This window comes from Oncorhynchus mykiss, chromosome 13 (genome assembly GCF_057628025.1).
Source record: "Oncorhynchus mykiss isolate SJ-2025 chromosome 13, ASM5762802v1, whole genome shotgun sequence".
In the NCBI taxonomy this organism is placed as follows: Eukaryota; Metazoa; Chordata; class Actinopteri; order Salmoniformes; family Salmonidae; genus Oncorhynchus; species Oncorhynchus mykiss.
In genome coordinates this window covers 18636070-18653170 of record NC_143034.1, presented here as the reverse complement: position 1 = coordinate 18653170, position 17101 = coordinate 18636070, and the positions used below count along the sequence as shown (strand labels likewise).

General features: G+C 45.1%; 1 protein-coding gene across 1 annotated transcript in view; it reads left to right on the top strand.

The window, feature by feature from the left end:
- Positions 1-16846, top strand: part of LOC118940345 (protein phosphatase 1 regulatory subunit 29-like) — a 274541-nt gene extending 257695 nt beyond the window's left edge. The window contains exons 4-7 of the mRNA XM_090195554.1: positions 6902-7488; positions 8775-8924; positions 11497-12494; positions 12805-16846. Coding sequence (XP_090051680.1) covers positions 7264-7488; positions 8775-8924; positions 11497-12494; positions 12805-14401 — 2970 coding nt within the window. The 5' untranslated portion in view covers positions 6902-7263 and the 3' untranslated portion in view covers positions 14402-16846. The remainder of the gene's footprint in view (positions 1-6901; positions 7489-8774; positions 8925-11496; positions 12495-12804) is intronic.
- The last annotated feature ends 255 nt before the right edge of the window (positions 16847-17101 follow it).

The following is a 17101-nucleotide window of genomic DNA, read 5'->3' as shown; positions in this document are numbered from 1 at the left end:
GAGAGCTACATTGAGAGATACATAAAGATACAGAGAGAGATACAGAGAGAGATACAGAGAGAGATACAGAGAGAGAGATACAGAGAGAGCTACATAGAGAGATACATAAAGATACAGAGAGAGATACAGAGAGAGACAGAGAGAGATACAGAGAGAGCTACATAGAGAGATACATAAAGATACAGAGAGAGAGAGAGAGAGAGAGAGAGAGAGATATAGAGATATACATAAAGATACAGAGAGAGAGAGAGAGAGAGAGATACAGAGAGAGACAGAGAGAGATACAGAGAGAGAGATACAGAGAGAGCTACATAGAGAGATACATAAAGATACAGAGAGAGATACAGAGAGAGAGAGAGAGAGAGATACATAAAGATACAGAGAGAGATACAGAGAGATACAGAGTGAGAGAGAGATACAGAGAGAGATACAGAGAGATACGGAGTGAGAGAGAGATACAGAGAGAGATACAGAGAGAGATACACAAAGATACGCAAAGATACAGGGGGAGAGAGGGAGGGAAGATACAGGGGAGAGAGGAAGGGAAAGATACAGGGGGAGAGAGGGAGGGAAGATACAGGGGAGAGAGGGAGGGAAAGATACAGGGGGAGAGAGGGAGGGAAGATACAGGGGAGAGAGGGAGGGAAAGATACAGGGGGAGAGAGGGAGGGAAGATACAGGGGGAGAGAGGGAGGGAAAGATACAGGGGGAGAGAGGGAGGAAAGTGTGTGAGAGAGAGAGCTCCAGATCCTAGGGTTAGGGATCTGCAATGCAGCATTCAAAGAAAATGGAGGCATTTGATAATAATAATTATTATGAAATATTTTATTTATTATAATTTGGTGGATGCTTATATTTTTCCTATGTCATATATTTGTTCCTGTGTTCACATGCATGTGTGAATTGGAAATGAGGTTTTGTATATCCCAGCCTCGGAGAGTGGGGTCACAGTCAGGGTCTGCCATTATCAATGGAGAGAGGTGGCTGAGAGAGACAACGTGAGCTGGAGGAAAAAAATGACAGCAACAACAAAGCCGTTGTGTTGAACTAATGGACTGCACACACACTTCTGAAGACCCGGAGCTGAAGCCCAGAGCTTCACAGACACCACAACATACATTACAGCAAATTAAGCCTGGAAAAAGAGACTTGAATCAAAATCCTGTTGAAATGCAGCTACATAATTATTACAATTATTATAATTATTACCCATTATCAATAGCAGGCAACAGAGATAAGGACTCTCTAATTAGTGTTTTAATCACAGCATATTTTGACATGTCAGCTGTCAGTCAAACTGTGCAAAAGTGAAATCAAAATATACGTTTAGGCATTCATTCACAGTGGATAAGGTTAGGGTAAGGTTAGGGTAAGGTTAGGGTTAGGGTTAGGGTTAAGGTTAAGGTTAGGTTTAGTGTTAAGGTTAGGGTAAGGTTAGGGTTAAGGTAAGGGTTAAGGTTAGGTTTAGTGTTAAGGTTAGGGTTAAGGTTCGGTTTAGTGTTAAGGTTAGGGTTAAGGTTAGTGTTAAGGTTAAGGTTAAGGTTAGGTTTTGTGTTAAGGTTAGGTTTAGTGTTAAGGTTAGGGTCAAGGTTAGTGTTGAGGTTAGGGTTAAGGTTAAGGTTAGTGTTAAGGTTAGGGTTAAGGTTAAGGTTAGGGTAAGGTTAAGGTTAATGTTAAGGTTAGTGTTAAGGTTAGGGTTAAGGTTAGGGATCAGGCTCAAACAGAATAACTAACATTACTAAATGAGTGTCTAGCACTGGAATCTGATGAGAGAAAGAGAGAGATAGAGTTGTGCTTTATTCCTTCAATAAAGGCTGTGAACTCTCGTTCACACCGATACACACACACAAACAAAACAAAAACTATCATGTACTTTGTTTTCTCCTGTGTACAAACAAAGACACTCCATTTCAATCCACTTAATAAAACTACAAATTCACTCCAGAAGCCACAACAGAGAATATCATTACAAAATGTAATATATGTATTTTTACAGTAGACAGATGGGCCTGTAGGTATTACATTCTCTCTCTATGGCAGGAACCCAGTAATCTGGCAGATACCTCAGTCAAAGTCCTCCTGACGTTAAAGTCTGGAAAGGCTCCTTACAACAATAATGAAGGGGGCTGTGCTTCTTACTGATTGGTTCCCCTTGGTGTCTTTCTCACTCAACACCAACAAGAACAGCCACACACAGCCCCCCGAGAGCCGCCCCCTTCCAATTACAACTGTTGGATTTTCAAATCCGAACAACTAGAGGTCTCAACCCGCCAGGAAAAAAACAACATTTGAGAGAACCAATCAATGCGTCCGCTCAATTTCTGAGCTAATATTGCATTAACAAATGGCCTCCTGCCCAGACTGGTGAGTCACAGCTCTTCCTCTCTGTGGTCACGTGGGTTGCATCAGCCAGGCTAGGACCACAGCCAGGCTAGGACCACAGCCAGGCTATCACCACAGCCAGGCTATGAACACAGCCAGGCTAGGACCACAGCCAAGCTAGGACCACAGCCAGGCTATGACCACAGCCAGGCTAGGACCACAGCCAGGCTAGGACCACAGCCAGGCTAGGACCACAGCCAGGCTAGGACCACAGCCAGGCTAGGACCACAGCCAGGCTATGACCACAGCCAGGCTAGGACCACAGCCAGGCTAGGACCACAGCCAGACCATGACCACAGCCAGGCTAGGACCACAGCCAGGCTAGGACCACAGCCAGACCATGACCACAGCCAGGCTAGGACCACAGCCAGGCTATGACCATAGCCAGGCTAGGACCACAGCCAGGCTAGGACCACAGCCAGACCATGACCACAGCCAGGCTAGGACCACAGCCAGGCTATGACCACAGCCAGGCTAGGACCACAGCCAGGCTAGGACCACAGCCAGACCATGACCACAGCCAGGCCAGGACCACAGCCAGGCTAGGACCACAGCCAGGCTAGGACCACAGCCAGGCTAGGACCACAGAGGCAAATTGCTATTTTATATGTGGCGTAATACCTTTACCGAGCTATGGAAGCCTATCAGGGTCAAAGGCAAATTGACAGTCTCTGATCGGGGAATTGAATTGTCGATATCAATTTCACAGCCTGACAGAGAGTTGGAAAGAGAGATAATATGTGTCTCTCTCTCTGTGTGTGTGTGTGTGTGTGTGTGTGTGTGTGTGTGTGTGTGTGTGTGTGTGTGTGTGTGTGTGGCACTGAGAGTTGGGTGTCAGTAGCCAAAATGAGAGGTGACCGGGATCTGAATTAGGTGCACGCTGTGGAGATGAGAAGAGCAGACGACAATTAGGGACGGACCAATACAATAGGATAAGGTTCCTACACTCTTAAGTGGATTCTTTTGCACTGTCCTGAAAAGGTCAGTGGATATGGCTGCGTCCCAAATCTCTTAACAGGCTCCCTTGCCTCCACCACACACTCATGTAAAGTAGGGAGGATCAGAATGAATTCCACCACATTATCGTCACCTGTTAAGTATTCCCAGATCAGATCATTTCTTGAGGATATGGTTCCATTGGATCAATGCCCACTGTTCTGTCAGTCACTTTGCATTGAAGCATCTGCTAAACGGCCACATTATGATGTAGCCAAGGAGGTCCAGCTGTTTCAGACCAACGGGATTTACGGATAAAGAACTTCTCTGCAGTTTGAGAGTAGATGACGGCGTGAGTAAAGTGTGTGTGTGTAGCTTAGTCTTTTCTTCAATTGCATATTAACACCACATTTATGCACTCCAGCGAAGTGTGGTTAAGTGTTTGTCAACATTCAGTTACAACACACACACACACACACACACACACACACACACACACACACACACACACACACACACACACACACACACGCGCACGCACACACACACCACTTATCATGAGTGGTTAATGGTGCTTGTCTAGGCTCCTTTGAACCCCTCTGCATATGTGTCTTAAACTGGCTCTTAAAGATAAACACTGTGTGTGTGTGTGTGGCTCTCACAGATTAACAGTGGGAATACAAATATCAATTGGTTTTTGGTATAAAACAACAGAAGAACATAAGGCCTGTCCTAGAAAATGGGCTCTCGAGTGGTGCAGCGGTCTAAGGCACTGCATCTCAGTGCTAGAGGCGTCAGTACAGACCCTGGTTCAATCCCGGGCTGTATCACAACCAGCCGTGAGCGCACAATTGGCCCAGCGTCGTCCGGGTTAGGGGAGGGTTTGGCCGGGGTAGGCAGTCATTGTAAAATAAGACTTTGTTCTTAACTGACTTGCCTGGTTAAGTAACATTTTTAAAATAGGGCCTATTCCCTTATTTATTTAACCAGGATAGTTCACTCAAAAAACTATATTTAACTAGTCAAGTCAGTTAAGAACAAGTTCTTATCTACATTGATGGCCTACCAGAAGGCCACTGGGGACTGGGGCAGGGATTCAAAATACAAATAAAAATACAGGACAAGAGAGACACAACACTACATAAGGAGAGACAACAACACAGCATGGCAGCAACACAACATGACAACAACATGGTAGCATCACAACATGGCAGCAGCACAACATGGTATCAGCACAAAACATGGTACAAACATTAGTGGGCACAGACAACAGCACAAAGGGCAAGAAGGTGGAGACAACAATACATCACACAAAGCAGCCACAACTGTCAGTAAGAGTGTCCATGATTGAGTCTTTGAATGAAGAGATGGAGATAAAACTGTCCGGTTTGAGTGTTTGTGGCAGCTTGTTCCAGTCGCTAGCTGCAGCGAACTGAAAAGACGAGCGACCCAGTGATGTGTGTGCTCTGGGGACCTTTAACAGAATGTGACGCAGAACAGGTGTTGTATGTGGAGGATGAGGGCTGCAGTAGATATCTCAGCATGGGTAAGCTGGTCATCTGAATCTGGGTTAGTTTGGCAGCTGTGGTGAAAGAGGAGTGATTACGATAGAGGAAACCAAGTCTAGATGTAACTTTAGCCTGCAGCTTTGATATGTGCTGAGAGAAGGACAGTGTGACGTCTAGCCAGTAACACCTGCTTTCCAATGACTCCTACACTGAACAGTCAACATGGTTCCTGTGTTATAGTAGTGTCATTTCATCGGTGTGACTGGGAGACATTATGTGATTTTGTAGAAAAAATGAAACCAGTGGAACTGCCAAAATAAAGGAAACACCAACATAAAGTGTCTTAATAGGGCGTTGGGGCACCACGAGACAGAACAGCTTCAGTGCACCGTAGATTCTACCAGTGTCTAACCTGGTCCCTCGTGTAATTTCATTGGCATGACTATAGATACATTACATTTTTTGGGGGGGGGAATTAACATTGTAAAACCCATTTAAATGTAAGTGATATGGCATACACAAAACAGTGAACCTTGTCCTGTGTGTTTGTGTCATTTCATTGGCATGGTTAGATACATTACAAAATATGGTTTAGGAAAAGTGACGTTGAAAATGGAAAATCCATTTGAATTGCTTTAGCTGTAATGCATACGCTTTAGTATGGATTACATCCTAACCCACGTTAATCCATCAGGAGAAACACACACACGCACACACACACACACACACACATACACACACACACACACACACACACACACACACACACACACACACACACATATTGATCCAGCAGAGAAATGCAGTAAACCGCTGTGTCGTGCCTAGTTGCCTGCAAGACACTTTCTTCTCCACTTTCTCCTCTTTTTTAGTCCTCTTTCTCACTCCTTTATTCCCATTTAGTCCTCTTTCTCACTCCTTTATTCCCATTTAGTCCTCTTTCTCACTCCTTTATTCCCATTTAGTCCTCTTTCTCACTCCTTTATTCCCATTTAGTCCTCTTTCTCACTCCTTTATTCCCATTTAGTCCTCTTTCTCACTCCTTTATTCCCATTTAGTCCTCTTTCTCACTCCTTTATTCTCATTTAGTCCTCTTTCTCACTCCTTTATTCCCATTTAGTCCTCTTTCTCACTCCTTTATTCCCATTTAGTCCTCTTTCTCACTCCTTTATTCCCATTTAGTCCTCTTTCTCACTCCTTTATTCCCATTTAGTCCTCTTTCTCACTCCTTTATTCCCATTTAGTCCTCTTTCTCACTCCTTTATTCCCATTTAGTCCTCTTTCTCACTCCTATATTCCCATTTAGTCCCTCTTTCATCTCCCTTAATTCCTTTAAAAATCGTAGATGATAGCTTTATTGTTTTTCTGTATTGTAGAGCACAGAGGCTCTATAACTGAATTGTGAAAGGCTTGTAAACAATGGAGAATGGTTATGAAATTAGATTTGATTGTTTTAGGGTTTTTAACATTTACATATTTATTGGTGAGTAGTATGCTAATGTGTTTGCAGCAGAACGGCAATTCGATGATGCTGTGTGTGTGTGTCTGTGTGTGTTTGTCTCTACGTCATGCATTTGGTTTTATACGTTTGAATAATATTACTTGTGGGAAAGGCTTGTTATTACGAAATGTCTAAATCTATGTTCATCTTCTTTAGTAGTAAATTGAATAATCATCATTGCTAATGGATATTTCAGTGTATCATGTTACCTTGAAGTGATGGCATATCTTCATTTTTTACACAGATCATTTTGAAACCAGACCTAAAGTCAATTAATTAGATATCCTCGGGGAATACGTGAAAGGGATTAACAATTTGTATTATTTTGTCATTAGCTGTTTTAATGCAGATGTTTTAATGCAGTCTGTTTTTTCTAATTTTTTTCTCCTGCCTCTCTCTCTCTCTCTCTCTCTCTCTCTCTCTCTCTCTCTCTCTTTCTCTTTCTCTTTCTCTTTCTCTTTCTCTTTCTCTTTCTCTTTCTCTCTCTCTCTCTCTCTCTCTCTCTCTCTCTCTCTCTCTCTCTCTCTCTCTCTCTCTCTCTCTCTCTCTCTCTCTCTCTCTCTCTCTCTCACAGGTTCTCTGCCAAACTGAAAGGGAGTTTTCCTCCATCTCTGTCGCTGAGGGAAGCGGTCATTAGGGGCCATGAGTTGTTGCTGGGGCTACCGTCATTGTATCCCTCCGACGCAGAACACTTAAAATGGGGTCTATGTTACCAGCTACCATGGCCGCCAAGCGGCAAGCCATGCTCTAATCGCCTAGGCAACAACCTTTCTGTGACCTACGACTTCCTGTCTCTACTTCCTGCTCTGGCCACACCCCTTCCTTACCTGTCGCCCAACCTGATTTCAAACTTGCCTGCTTCCTTTCCTAATATTCTCCCCTTTCTCTTGTTTTCTTAATAAGATAACCCCTCCTATCCTCCCTTCCTCCCTAACCATGGCCAACAGGTTTCTCCACCTCCCCTCCATCCCGCTCTCCCTATCCCTCTCACCATCCATCTTCCTCTACCTTCTCCCCCCATTACTTCTTCTCCTCCACCTCCCTGTGTCCGTCCGGGGGGACTGCTGGCTGATCGAGGGGGATAAAGGCTACGTGTGGCTGGCCATCTGCAGTCAGAACCAGCCCCCGTACGAGACCATCCCCCAGCACATCAACAATACGGTACTGTTATGTTCTATATTATAGTTTGTATATATTATGCTATACTATTATGCTATACAGCCTACCCCTAGCAGTAATTATAACATATGTCATTTTAATTGCAATGCTGGTTTTACTCACTGGGGTGTTCCTTTTCAACTACCGAATAACATCACCAAGAGTTAGCACAATATAGAATTGAAACAGTAGTGGGGCTGGAATAGAGCCTTGAGGGACACTGAAACATACCTTACTTTTCAACCACCGTAGTTCATATGTCCCATAAGAACCACCATAGTTTGGCAAAGCTAAAACTGAATGTTTTGTTTATGCTAGCTTACAAATACTAGCTCACTGTTTTGCTATAATACCTCACTGTTTTGCTATAATAGCTCACTGTTTTGCTATAATACCTCACTGTTTTGCTATAATAGCACACTGTTTTGCTATAATAGCTCACTGTTTTGTTATAATAGCTCACTGTTTTGCTATAATAGCTCACTGTTTTGTTATAATAGCTCACTGTTTTGCTATAATAGCTCACTGTTTTGCTATAATAGCTCACTGTTTTGCTATAATAGCTCACTGTTTTGCTATAATAGCTCACTGTTTTGCTATAATAGCTCACTGTTTTGCTATAATAGCTCACTGTTTTGCTATAATAGCTCACTGTTTTGCTATAATAGCTCACTGTTTTGCTATAATAGCACACTGTTTTGCTATAATAGCTCACTGTTTTGCTATAATAGCTCACTGTTTTGCTATAATAGCTCACTGTTTTGCTATAATAGCTCACTGTTTTGCTATAATAGCACACTGTTTTGCTATAATAGCTCACTGTTTTGCTATAATAGCACACTGTTTTGTTATAATAGCACACTGTTTTGCTATAATAGCTCACTGTTTTGCTATAATAGCACACTGTTTTGCTATAATAGCTCACTGTTTTGCTATAATAGCTCACTGTTTTGCTATAATAGCACACTGTTTTGCTATAATAGCTCACTGTTTTGCTATAATAGCACACTGTTTTGCTATAATAGCACACTGTTTTGCTATACTCCTTGTTGAGCTGTTTGATGAAAAAAAGTCTAGAATTATTTGATTTATTTGACCATTTGAAAAACACAATTCAACCGCGTGGATACAATGCATTTATAAAAGTTTATAACTTATTTCCATTGTGGTCCTCTTTCAACCCAATTTTCAACAGAAATGCAAAGCTAACACTAAATGTTTTCTTATGCTAGCTCGTGAATGCCGAGCCGTTTGATATTAAACAAGTTCTCGTTCTGTCAACACAACAGGTCCATGACCTGAGGCTGAATGAGAACAAGCTGAAAGCAGTGCTATTCCACTCCATGTATCGCTTCACCAACCTGACAGACCTCAACCTCACCAAGAACGAGATCTCTTACATAGAGGACGGGGCCTTTACCCATCAGGCCAACCTACAGGTAAGGGATTTGATTGGTTGGTTGATGTGTTGAGATGAAGGGATTTGATTGGTTATTTGTTTGATTCGTTGGTTGGTTGGTTGATAAAGAGATCTTTCACATAGAGGACATGGCTTTCACCCATCAGGCCAACCTACAGGTCTTTGGTTTGATTGTTTGGTTGGTTGGTTGATTGGTTAGTTGGTTGGATGACAATGAGATCTCTTACTTCAGGGATGGGCAACTCCTCTGGGGCCTGATTGGTGTCACCCTTTTGCCCAGCCCCAGTTCACATAGAGTACCTTTGGAAAGCATTCAGACTCTTTGACTATTTCCACTTTTTTTAACGTTACAGCCTTATTCTTAACTTGATGAAATATTTTTTTTGCCTCATCCATTTACACACAATACCCCATAATGACAAAGCAAAAATAGGTTTTTAGAAATGTATGCTAATTTATAAAAATAAAAAAATGTCACATTTACATAAGTATTCAGAGTCTTCTTGGGTATGATGCTATAAGCTTGGCACACCTGTATTTGGGGACTTTCTCCCATTCTTCTCTGCAGATCCTCTCAAGCTCTGTCAGGTTGGATGGGGAGAGTTGCTGCACAGCTATTTTCAGGTTTCTCCAGAGATGTTCGATCGGGTTCAAGTCCAGGCTCTGGCTGGGCCACTCAAGGACATTCAGAGACTTGTCCTGAAGCCACTCCTGCGTTGTCTTGGCTGTGTGCTTAGGGTCGTTGTCCTGTTGGAAGGTGAACCTTCGCCCCAGTCTGAAGTCCTGAGCTCTCTGGAGCAGGTTTTCATCAAGGATCTCTCTGTACTTTGCTCCGTTAGTCTTTTCCTCGGTCGTCCCAGTCCCTACTGCTGAAAAACATCCCACAGCATGATGCTGCCACCACCATGCTTAGGGATGACGTTCTACCGTAGGGATGATGTTCCACCGTGGGGATGACGTTCCACCGTAGGGATGACGTTCCACCGTAGGGATGACGTTCCACCGTAGGGATGACGTTCCTCCAGACGTGACACTTGGCATTCAGGCCAAAGAGTTCAATCTTGGTTTCACCAGACCAGAGAGTCTTGTTTCTGATAGTCTGAGAGTCCTTTAGGTACATTTTGGCAAACTCCAAGCGGGCTGTCATTTACTTTATACTGAGGAGTGGCTTCTGTCTGGTCACTCTACCATAGATACTTGATTGGTGGAGTGCTGCAGAGATGATTGTCCTTCTGGAAGGTTTTTCCATCTCCACAGAGGAACTTTGGAGCTCTTAGTTGTTCTAAATGCACTTCTTTCATTTAAGAATGGTGGAGGCCACTGTGTTCTTGGGGACCTTCAATGCTGCAGACATTTTGTTGGTACCTTTCCCCAGATCTGTGCCTCGACACAATCCTCTCTCGGATTTCTACAGACAATTCCTTTGACCTCATGGCCCGGTCTTTGCTCTGACATGCATGGTCAACTTTGTGACCTTATATAGACAGGTGTGTGCCTTTCCATAGCATGTCCAATCAATTGAATTACCACAGGTAGACTAAAAGTTGTAGAAACATCTCAAGGATGATCAATTGAAACAGGATGCACCTGAGCTCAATTTCGAGTCTCATAGAAAAGGGTCTGAATACTTATGTAAATAAGGTACTTCTGTTTTCATTTTTAAGACATTTGCAAAATTTCAAAAAAATCTATTTTTGCCTTGTCATTATGGGGTATTTTGTGTAGAAGGCTGAGGATTTTATTTGATCAATTTTAGAATAAAGTTGTAATGTAACCAAATGTGGAAAAAGTCAAGGGGTCTGAGTACTTTCCGAAACCACTGTACCTGACCCAAATAGTCAGTTAATCCGTTTAGAATGCAATCAGTATAATCAGCTGTGTTCGCTAGAGATGGGGAAAAGTGTGAAGCCACTCCGGCCCCTGAGGACTGGAGTTTCCCCATCCCTGTCTTACATAGAGGATGGGGATTTCACTGATCAGGCAAACCCACCTGTCAGGGAGGAGTGGCTGTTTGATTGGTTGATTGTTTGGTTGTTGGCTTGATTGGTCGACTGGTTTATTGATGAATTCGATTGACTGATTTTACTTTACTTACTTTAATGCGTGTTAAGGTTTTACATGAATACAAAACCATTTAGGGTAAACACAATAAGTCAAAAGGAAAATCTCAAACAATCCCCTCTTCTCCATGTTATAGATCAATAGTTTGACCAGTGTGTTATGTAAGTGATTTGAGAAAGCCAAATATTTACTGTATTTCCCTTGTGCTCCCTTCATCGGACTGGTTACTGGAACTCTTCCCCAAGATGAAACCCTTCTCCAGCTTCATTTAACAGCCCAAGCACATGGAAGCCATTTTCATTAGATCCAGAGTCCATGGCACACAGGGATGTTGCTATTTGTACTTACTAAGATGGAGGAGAGCCCAAGTACTTACTGTATTGCCATTGTGGTCCCTTCTAATCCTACGTCCTCCACCTTTTCTCCATGCAGTGCACTAATTCCAGAAGCAGTCTTTTCATAGGGAACATGCTGTCATTTAAGATGCCAAAGTCTTACTGTTTCTCCATTGTGGTCTCCTCTCATCCCAGGTCCTCCAGTTGGGTTACAACAAGCTGACCAACCTGACAGAGGGGGTGATGCGAGGCCTGGGCCGCTTGCAGTGCCTCTTCCTCCAGCACAACCTCATCGAGGTCATTGACAACAAAGCATTCGAGGAGTCCAGCTCCAGCCTCAGCAGCATCGACCTCTCGTCCAATAAGCTGGCCCGGATCGATCCGTCAACGTTCACCGTGCTAAACCGGTTAATGGTCTGCGAGCTGGCAGGAAATCCTTTCCATTGTGGATGTGATCTGTATAGTTTTCTTACTTGGTTGGAGGCATTTAATAACGTGACACATACATACGACAGGCTGCAGTGCGAGACCCCCGGCGAGCTGTTTCTCTACCCGCTCCTGAGCCCCGTGGCCGGGCACGGGCGCAGCGCTCGCACCATGCTCGCCACCATCTGTCGCGATGGCATGATCATACCCGGGATCACGTCCCAACCTGGCACCGACTGGGAGGGCTCCGGGATGGGCCCGGAGATGGATGGCCGGGCCGGACCGTATCATCAGCCGACAGCGTCGTCCACGGCCGACCCCAACTTCAACCCCAGCATCAAACTCCAATGGGTCACTCTGTCTGCAGCCAAGCTGTTGGTCCAGATCCCTAAACCATACAGCAAGATGTACGTCCTGGTTCAATACAACCAGAGCTTCGTCTCGGACATCCAGAACCTCAAGGAGAAGAAGGAGAAGGTGACTTTGGTGGACCTCAAACCTCACACCAACTACACCTACTGCGTAGTGTCTATAAGTAAAAACCAGCGCAACAACCACACGTGCATCTTCTTCGCCACGCGAGAGGCTGGCCCTGACGACCACCACGCCAACCCGTCAACCATGACGCATTACATCATAACGATCCTGGGGTGTCTGCTGGGGATGGTGATCGTGCTCGGGCTCGTCTACTACTGCCTGAGGAAGCGTCGGATGCAGGAGGAGAAGGAGAAGGCGATCAGCGTGAAGAAGACCATCTTGGAGATGCGGTAAGAGGGACAATGTGTTATTTAGGTTGTTGAAACCCCAGCTCTTTATTCTATGTTATTTGACATTTTTTACTCATCTCTTTTATAGCCTTGTTGTTTTTTATTATTCTCTCTCATTCCATTTTATTGTTGATACAATAAAGTGTGTTTGTGATTTAAATGCACTTTAATTAATTGAAGTTTGATTTGAGGTTTGAATAACTTGGGACTCATAGGTAGATACGATGCACCTGAATTGCATACAGCTATTTTACCTGAGATGTAAAAATATTTTATTCTTATGGATTTTATCCTTGTATTTTATTTCCAGGTATGGACCGGAGGCTGCAGCACAGGCAGCTAACGACCCGGCAGCCATGCAGCATCTCCAGGAACAGGCCCAGAACCAGGGGCACCACGGAGGTCACCTCCACGGAGGAGGGGGTGGCGGGGGTAATAAACTTCCCCCCTCCACCTCCTCCAGCTCCGGCATGCTCCACGGTTCGGCCAACACCACCTCCTCCCGCCTCTCGACGCTCCCCCAAGTGGAGAAGATGGCCACAGCGTTCGGTGAAGCCATGGCAACCAATAAAGGGAATTATATGGACGTGAGGACTGGGGCAGGATTATCGGGAGACGGGGGAGGATTATTACTGGCAGGGGGAGGAGGAGGAGGGGGAGAGGCGATACTGGTGGATATGCGAGGCATCAACGGTTGCAGTGAAGACGGAATGGACGTTGGGAATGATTCGGATGACGACGGGCACGGATCTGCGTCGGAGATCTCGACAATCGCCATGGAGGTCGACAAAGTCAACCAGATTATCAACAACTGTATCGACGCGCTCAAGCTCGACTCCCTTGTTGCCACGACAACATCTGGCGACAACCCTACTTCTCCTCCACCTGCTTGTATCAACTCCCTTGCTCGGAACCTCATCCCCCTCTCCCAAGGCCTCGCTGACACCTGCCAGATGCTCGCCTCCTCTCCCAAAATCCATGCCCCTCCCGCGATGACCCCCGTTCCCCTCGTCATGCCCCTCTCGGAGCGTCCCGGAATCAGCGGAGGGGGGTTTCTCTCGCCACCCTACAGGGACCCACCACCGGCGAACGCCGTACGACCCTTACAGAGGCAGCTGAGCGATACAGGTGTGGTGGTCATGGGTGCTGGGAAGAACCGATGTAGCGTGTCCTTGGCTGGAGGATCCATGAAGAGCACCAGGGTCTTCAGTCTGGATGTCCCGGAGCCCCGCAGCCCGGGGCCCAACTCCTGCCCTCCATACCCAGAGAAGGGGAGCCCTGTTGGGTGTGGGGAAACCATGGAGAGGCTCCCTCTTGTGGGTGGAAATGGTAGTGGTTGTGGTAGTGGGAGTGATGGAAACGGGATGGGTTGTGGTGGTGGGAACGGAATGGGAGGAGGGGTTAATGAAGGTGGGGTGAATGTCAATGGAGGTGGGGTGGGTTGCGGAGGGGGAGGAAGAGGAGGGGGAGGCCCGGGAAAGCAGCAGCAGCATCATCATCTGGAGGTACATCCAGACTACCACTGTTCTGAGCACAGGCACTCCTTCCCCGCCCTCTACTATGAGGGAGCCAACGACTCCCCCTCTCCCTCCCCATCCCAGAAGGCCTCCTTCCTCAAACCCCTGGGACGTACCAAAAGGGACCCTGCCGCCTACTCCCAGCTTTCCCCTTCCCGGCACCACAACTACTCCGGCTACTCCTCCAGCCCCGAATATTCCTCGGAAAACACCCTTCGAATCTGGGAGAGGTTCCGGCCACACAAGAAAGGCCCTCGCGACCCTCGCGAAGAGGCGACGTATATCGCTGCAGGCCACGCCTTGAGGAAGAAGGTTCAGTTTGCGAAAGACGAGGACCTCCATGATATCCTCGACTACTGGAAGGGGGTGTCGGCCCAGCAGAAGCTGTGAGAGATAAGGAAGAGGTGTAACCTAGAGGATGGCATACAGAAGGAGAAGACAGTGATGTCATAATTCTCCCAGACAGTGAATGGACCTGAATGACACAACTACAACTGTTGGCTCCCATGTGTACTTCCTGGTCTCTTTTATGACATCATCTGTCTTCTCATTCTTTAACTTATCCTAGGGTGTTACAACAGCAGACTCTGACATTGGATGAGGAGGATAGTAGTGGAAGTTATGGGGGAGACATTATGTAGTAGTAGTAGTAGCATGACACGGGGTATTGTTTTTTTTCTACAGTTCCACAATGGAACTACAGGGGTTCCACAATTCTACAAGTCGTTCCACAGAAATTCCACTGTTCCATTGCGGGTTCCATCATGGTTCCACAAGAGTTCCACAGTTTTACAATGGTTCTACAGAGGTTCCAAAGTTCCATAAAGGGTTCTATAATGTCTCTGTAACAGTTCCGTAGGGGTTCTATAGGGGTTCTAGAAGTTTCAAAGTTCTACATGGAGTTCCATAATGGTTCCACACCGAGCTTCTAAGTGGTTCCACATTCTCTTTTTTTCCAGGTTTGGGTAAACAAAAAAACAACAATATATCAGATTTCCTTTTGCCTGGCACTTTGGTCCTTTCAGACTACCATAGAAAGACAGAGCCAGGGTAATGAGGACTCAGTAATGACTGCAGAGTCTTGTCACTAGCAGGTGTCCTAAGACTCATTACAACATATCTCCCAACAACAAGCAGCAGCATTACTCGGCTTAAACCCTGGTCCCTTAAACAGCACAGCTCATAATCCCATCAACATTCAATTCATTCACTAAACACTGGATGCATCCCAAGTGGCACCCTATTCCCTGTTTTCTGCACTACTTTTGACAAGGGCCCACAGGGTTCCCATAGAGTCCTGGTCAAAAGTAGTGAACTATATAGGGAATAGGGTGCCATTTGGGACGCAGTGTCATTTCACTCTGCAGCCCACCACCTGCCTCCCTAGCAGCGCCATTTAGAGAGATAATTGAAAGGGGATGAGGAATTAGCAGTGTTTGCCTCAATCTCATCTTCTTCCTTCGGAGGAGGGGGGAGAGAGGAGGGAGGATGGAGGGGAGAAGGAGGACAAGGAAGAGGGGGAGGATATTAAGTGATTCTTATCGTGTTAATTGTTCTCGGCTGTAATTAGCCCAGGAACAAAACAGGTGGAGATGCTGGCGTGGGTGGACACACACCGAGAGGTGTGTGTGTGGACGGTGGGAACCAGGCCCTGGAGCCCCTCTCTGTGTTTAGCAGGAGCGTGCTTATCGATTGGAAACACCTACACATGTTTTACAGAGCGTGGCATGCTGATGGGGAGCTCCGCCATTTTGTTTTCTCCTTCTTCTTGGCCTTTTCTATATCAGACATGTGGATTGAGCAGATACATTGCATTCAGATAGCAAACAAGGAGGAAGGGACGTTTACACACACACACACACACGCACGCACACTCTCCGTGTGTGTGTTCAGATTGCTATGAAGTAAGCCATTTTCCAGACCTACTTGCTAACATTTCCCTGGCTTCGAGACAATTTGTTATTTACAGGTATAGCATATTTTTCTTTTGATAAGAAAGTCAAAGCTTCCTTCAGGGGAAGATTCAAATTAGCATTTCAATAGTGCTAGTCATGCAAAAACCACTTTAGGCTGGGTTAGGAGAGGTGGAGAGAGACGAGTGTTGGCTCCCATATTAAAGCAGAAGGTAATCATGTCGGAGTAGAGAGAAGGTTCCTAGCGGAACACACAGACCTCACACAAGAAGGTACAGCTGAAATTAAAGACAATGCTAGTATGGTGATGTTTAGAAAAGCTAGAGTTCGCAAGGGTTCATGGTCTATTTTAGAGGGAGCGAGAGCGTGAGCGAGAGAGAGAGAGCAAGAGCTAGAGAGGGAGAGTGAGAGAGAGGGAGAGAGAGAGAGAGAGAGAGAGAGATGGATCTCTATGGAGAGGTCAACGAGATCATATAGCAGAGCCATAGATATAAAGAGTTAGTAAAAAATCTATCTTCAATGTTGGCAGCAAATGTTCCATACAAAAAACAAAGTGCCAAATATGCTATTTATAGTGGCAATATGTGAACATAGCCCAATTGTTATATTTTGTATTGGTCTTTTCACATCCGATTTTTTCAGATCCAATCTGGTTTGACAAAATACAAATTAGTGACAAAAAAATATAATAATTGTGTTTCCTGTTTAAACACAGACTCTGCCTGGTTTCTGGTCTATATGGAGGTGACAAGAGGTTATACAGTGCCTTTCAAAAGTATTCACACCCCTTGGCATTTTTCCTATTTTGTTGCATTACAACCTGCAATTTAAATGTATTTTTACTTCGGTTTCATGTAAAGGACATACACAAAATAGTCCAAATTGGTGAACAGAAAAAAAAAAATTTGTTTAAAAAAAATACAAAAATGGTGTGTGCATATGTATTCACCCTCTTTGCTATGAAGCCCCTAAATAAGATCTGGTGCTACCAATTACCTTCAGAAGTCACATAAAGTCCACCTGTCTGCAATCTAAGTGTCACATGATCTGTCATATGATCTCAGTATATATACTTCTGTTCTGAAAGGCTCCAGAGTCTGCAACACCACCAAGCAAGGGGCACCACCAAGCAAGAGGCACTATGAAGACCAAGGAACTCGCCAAACAGGTCAGGGAC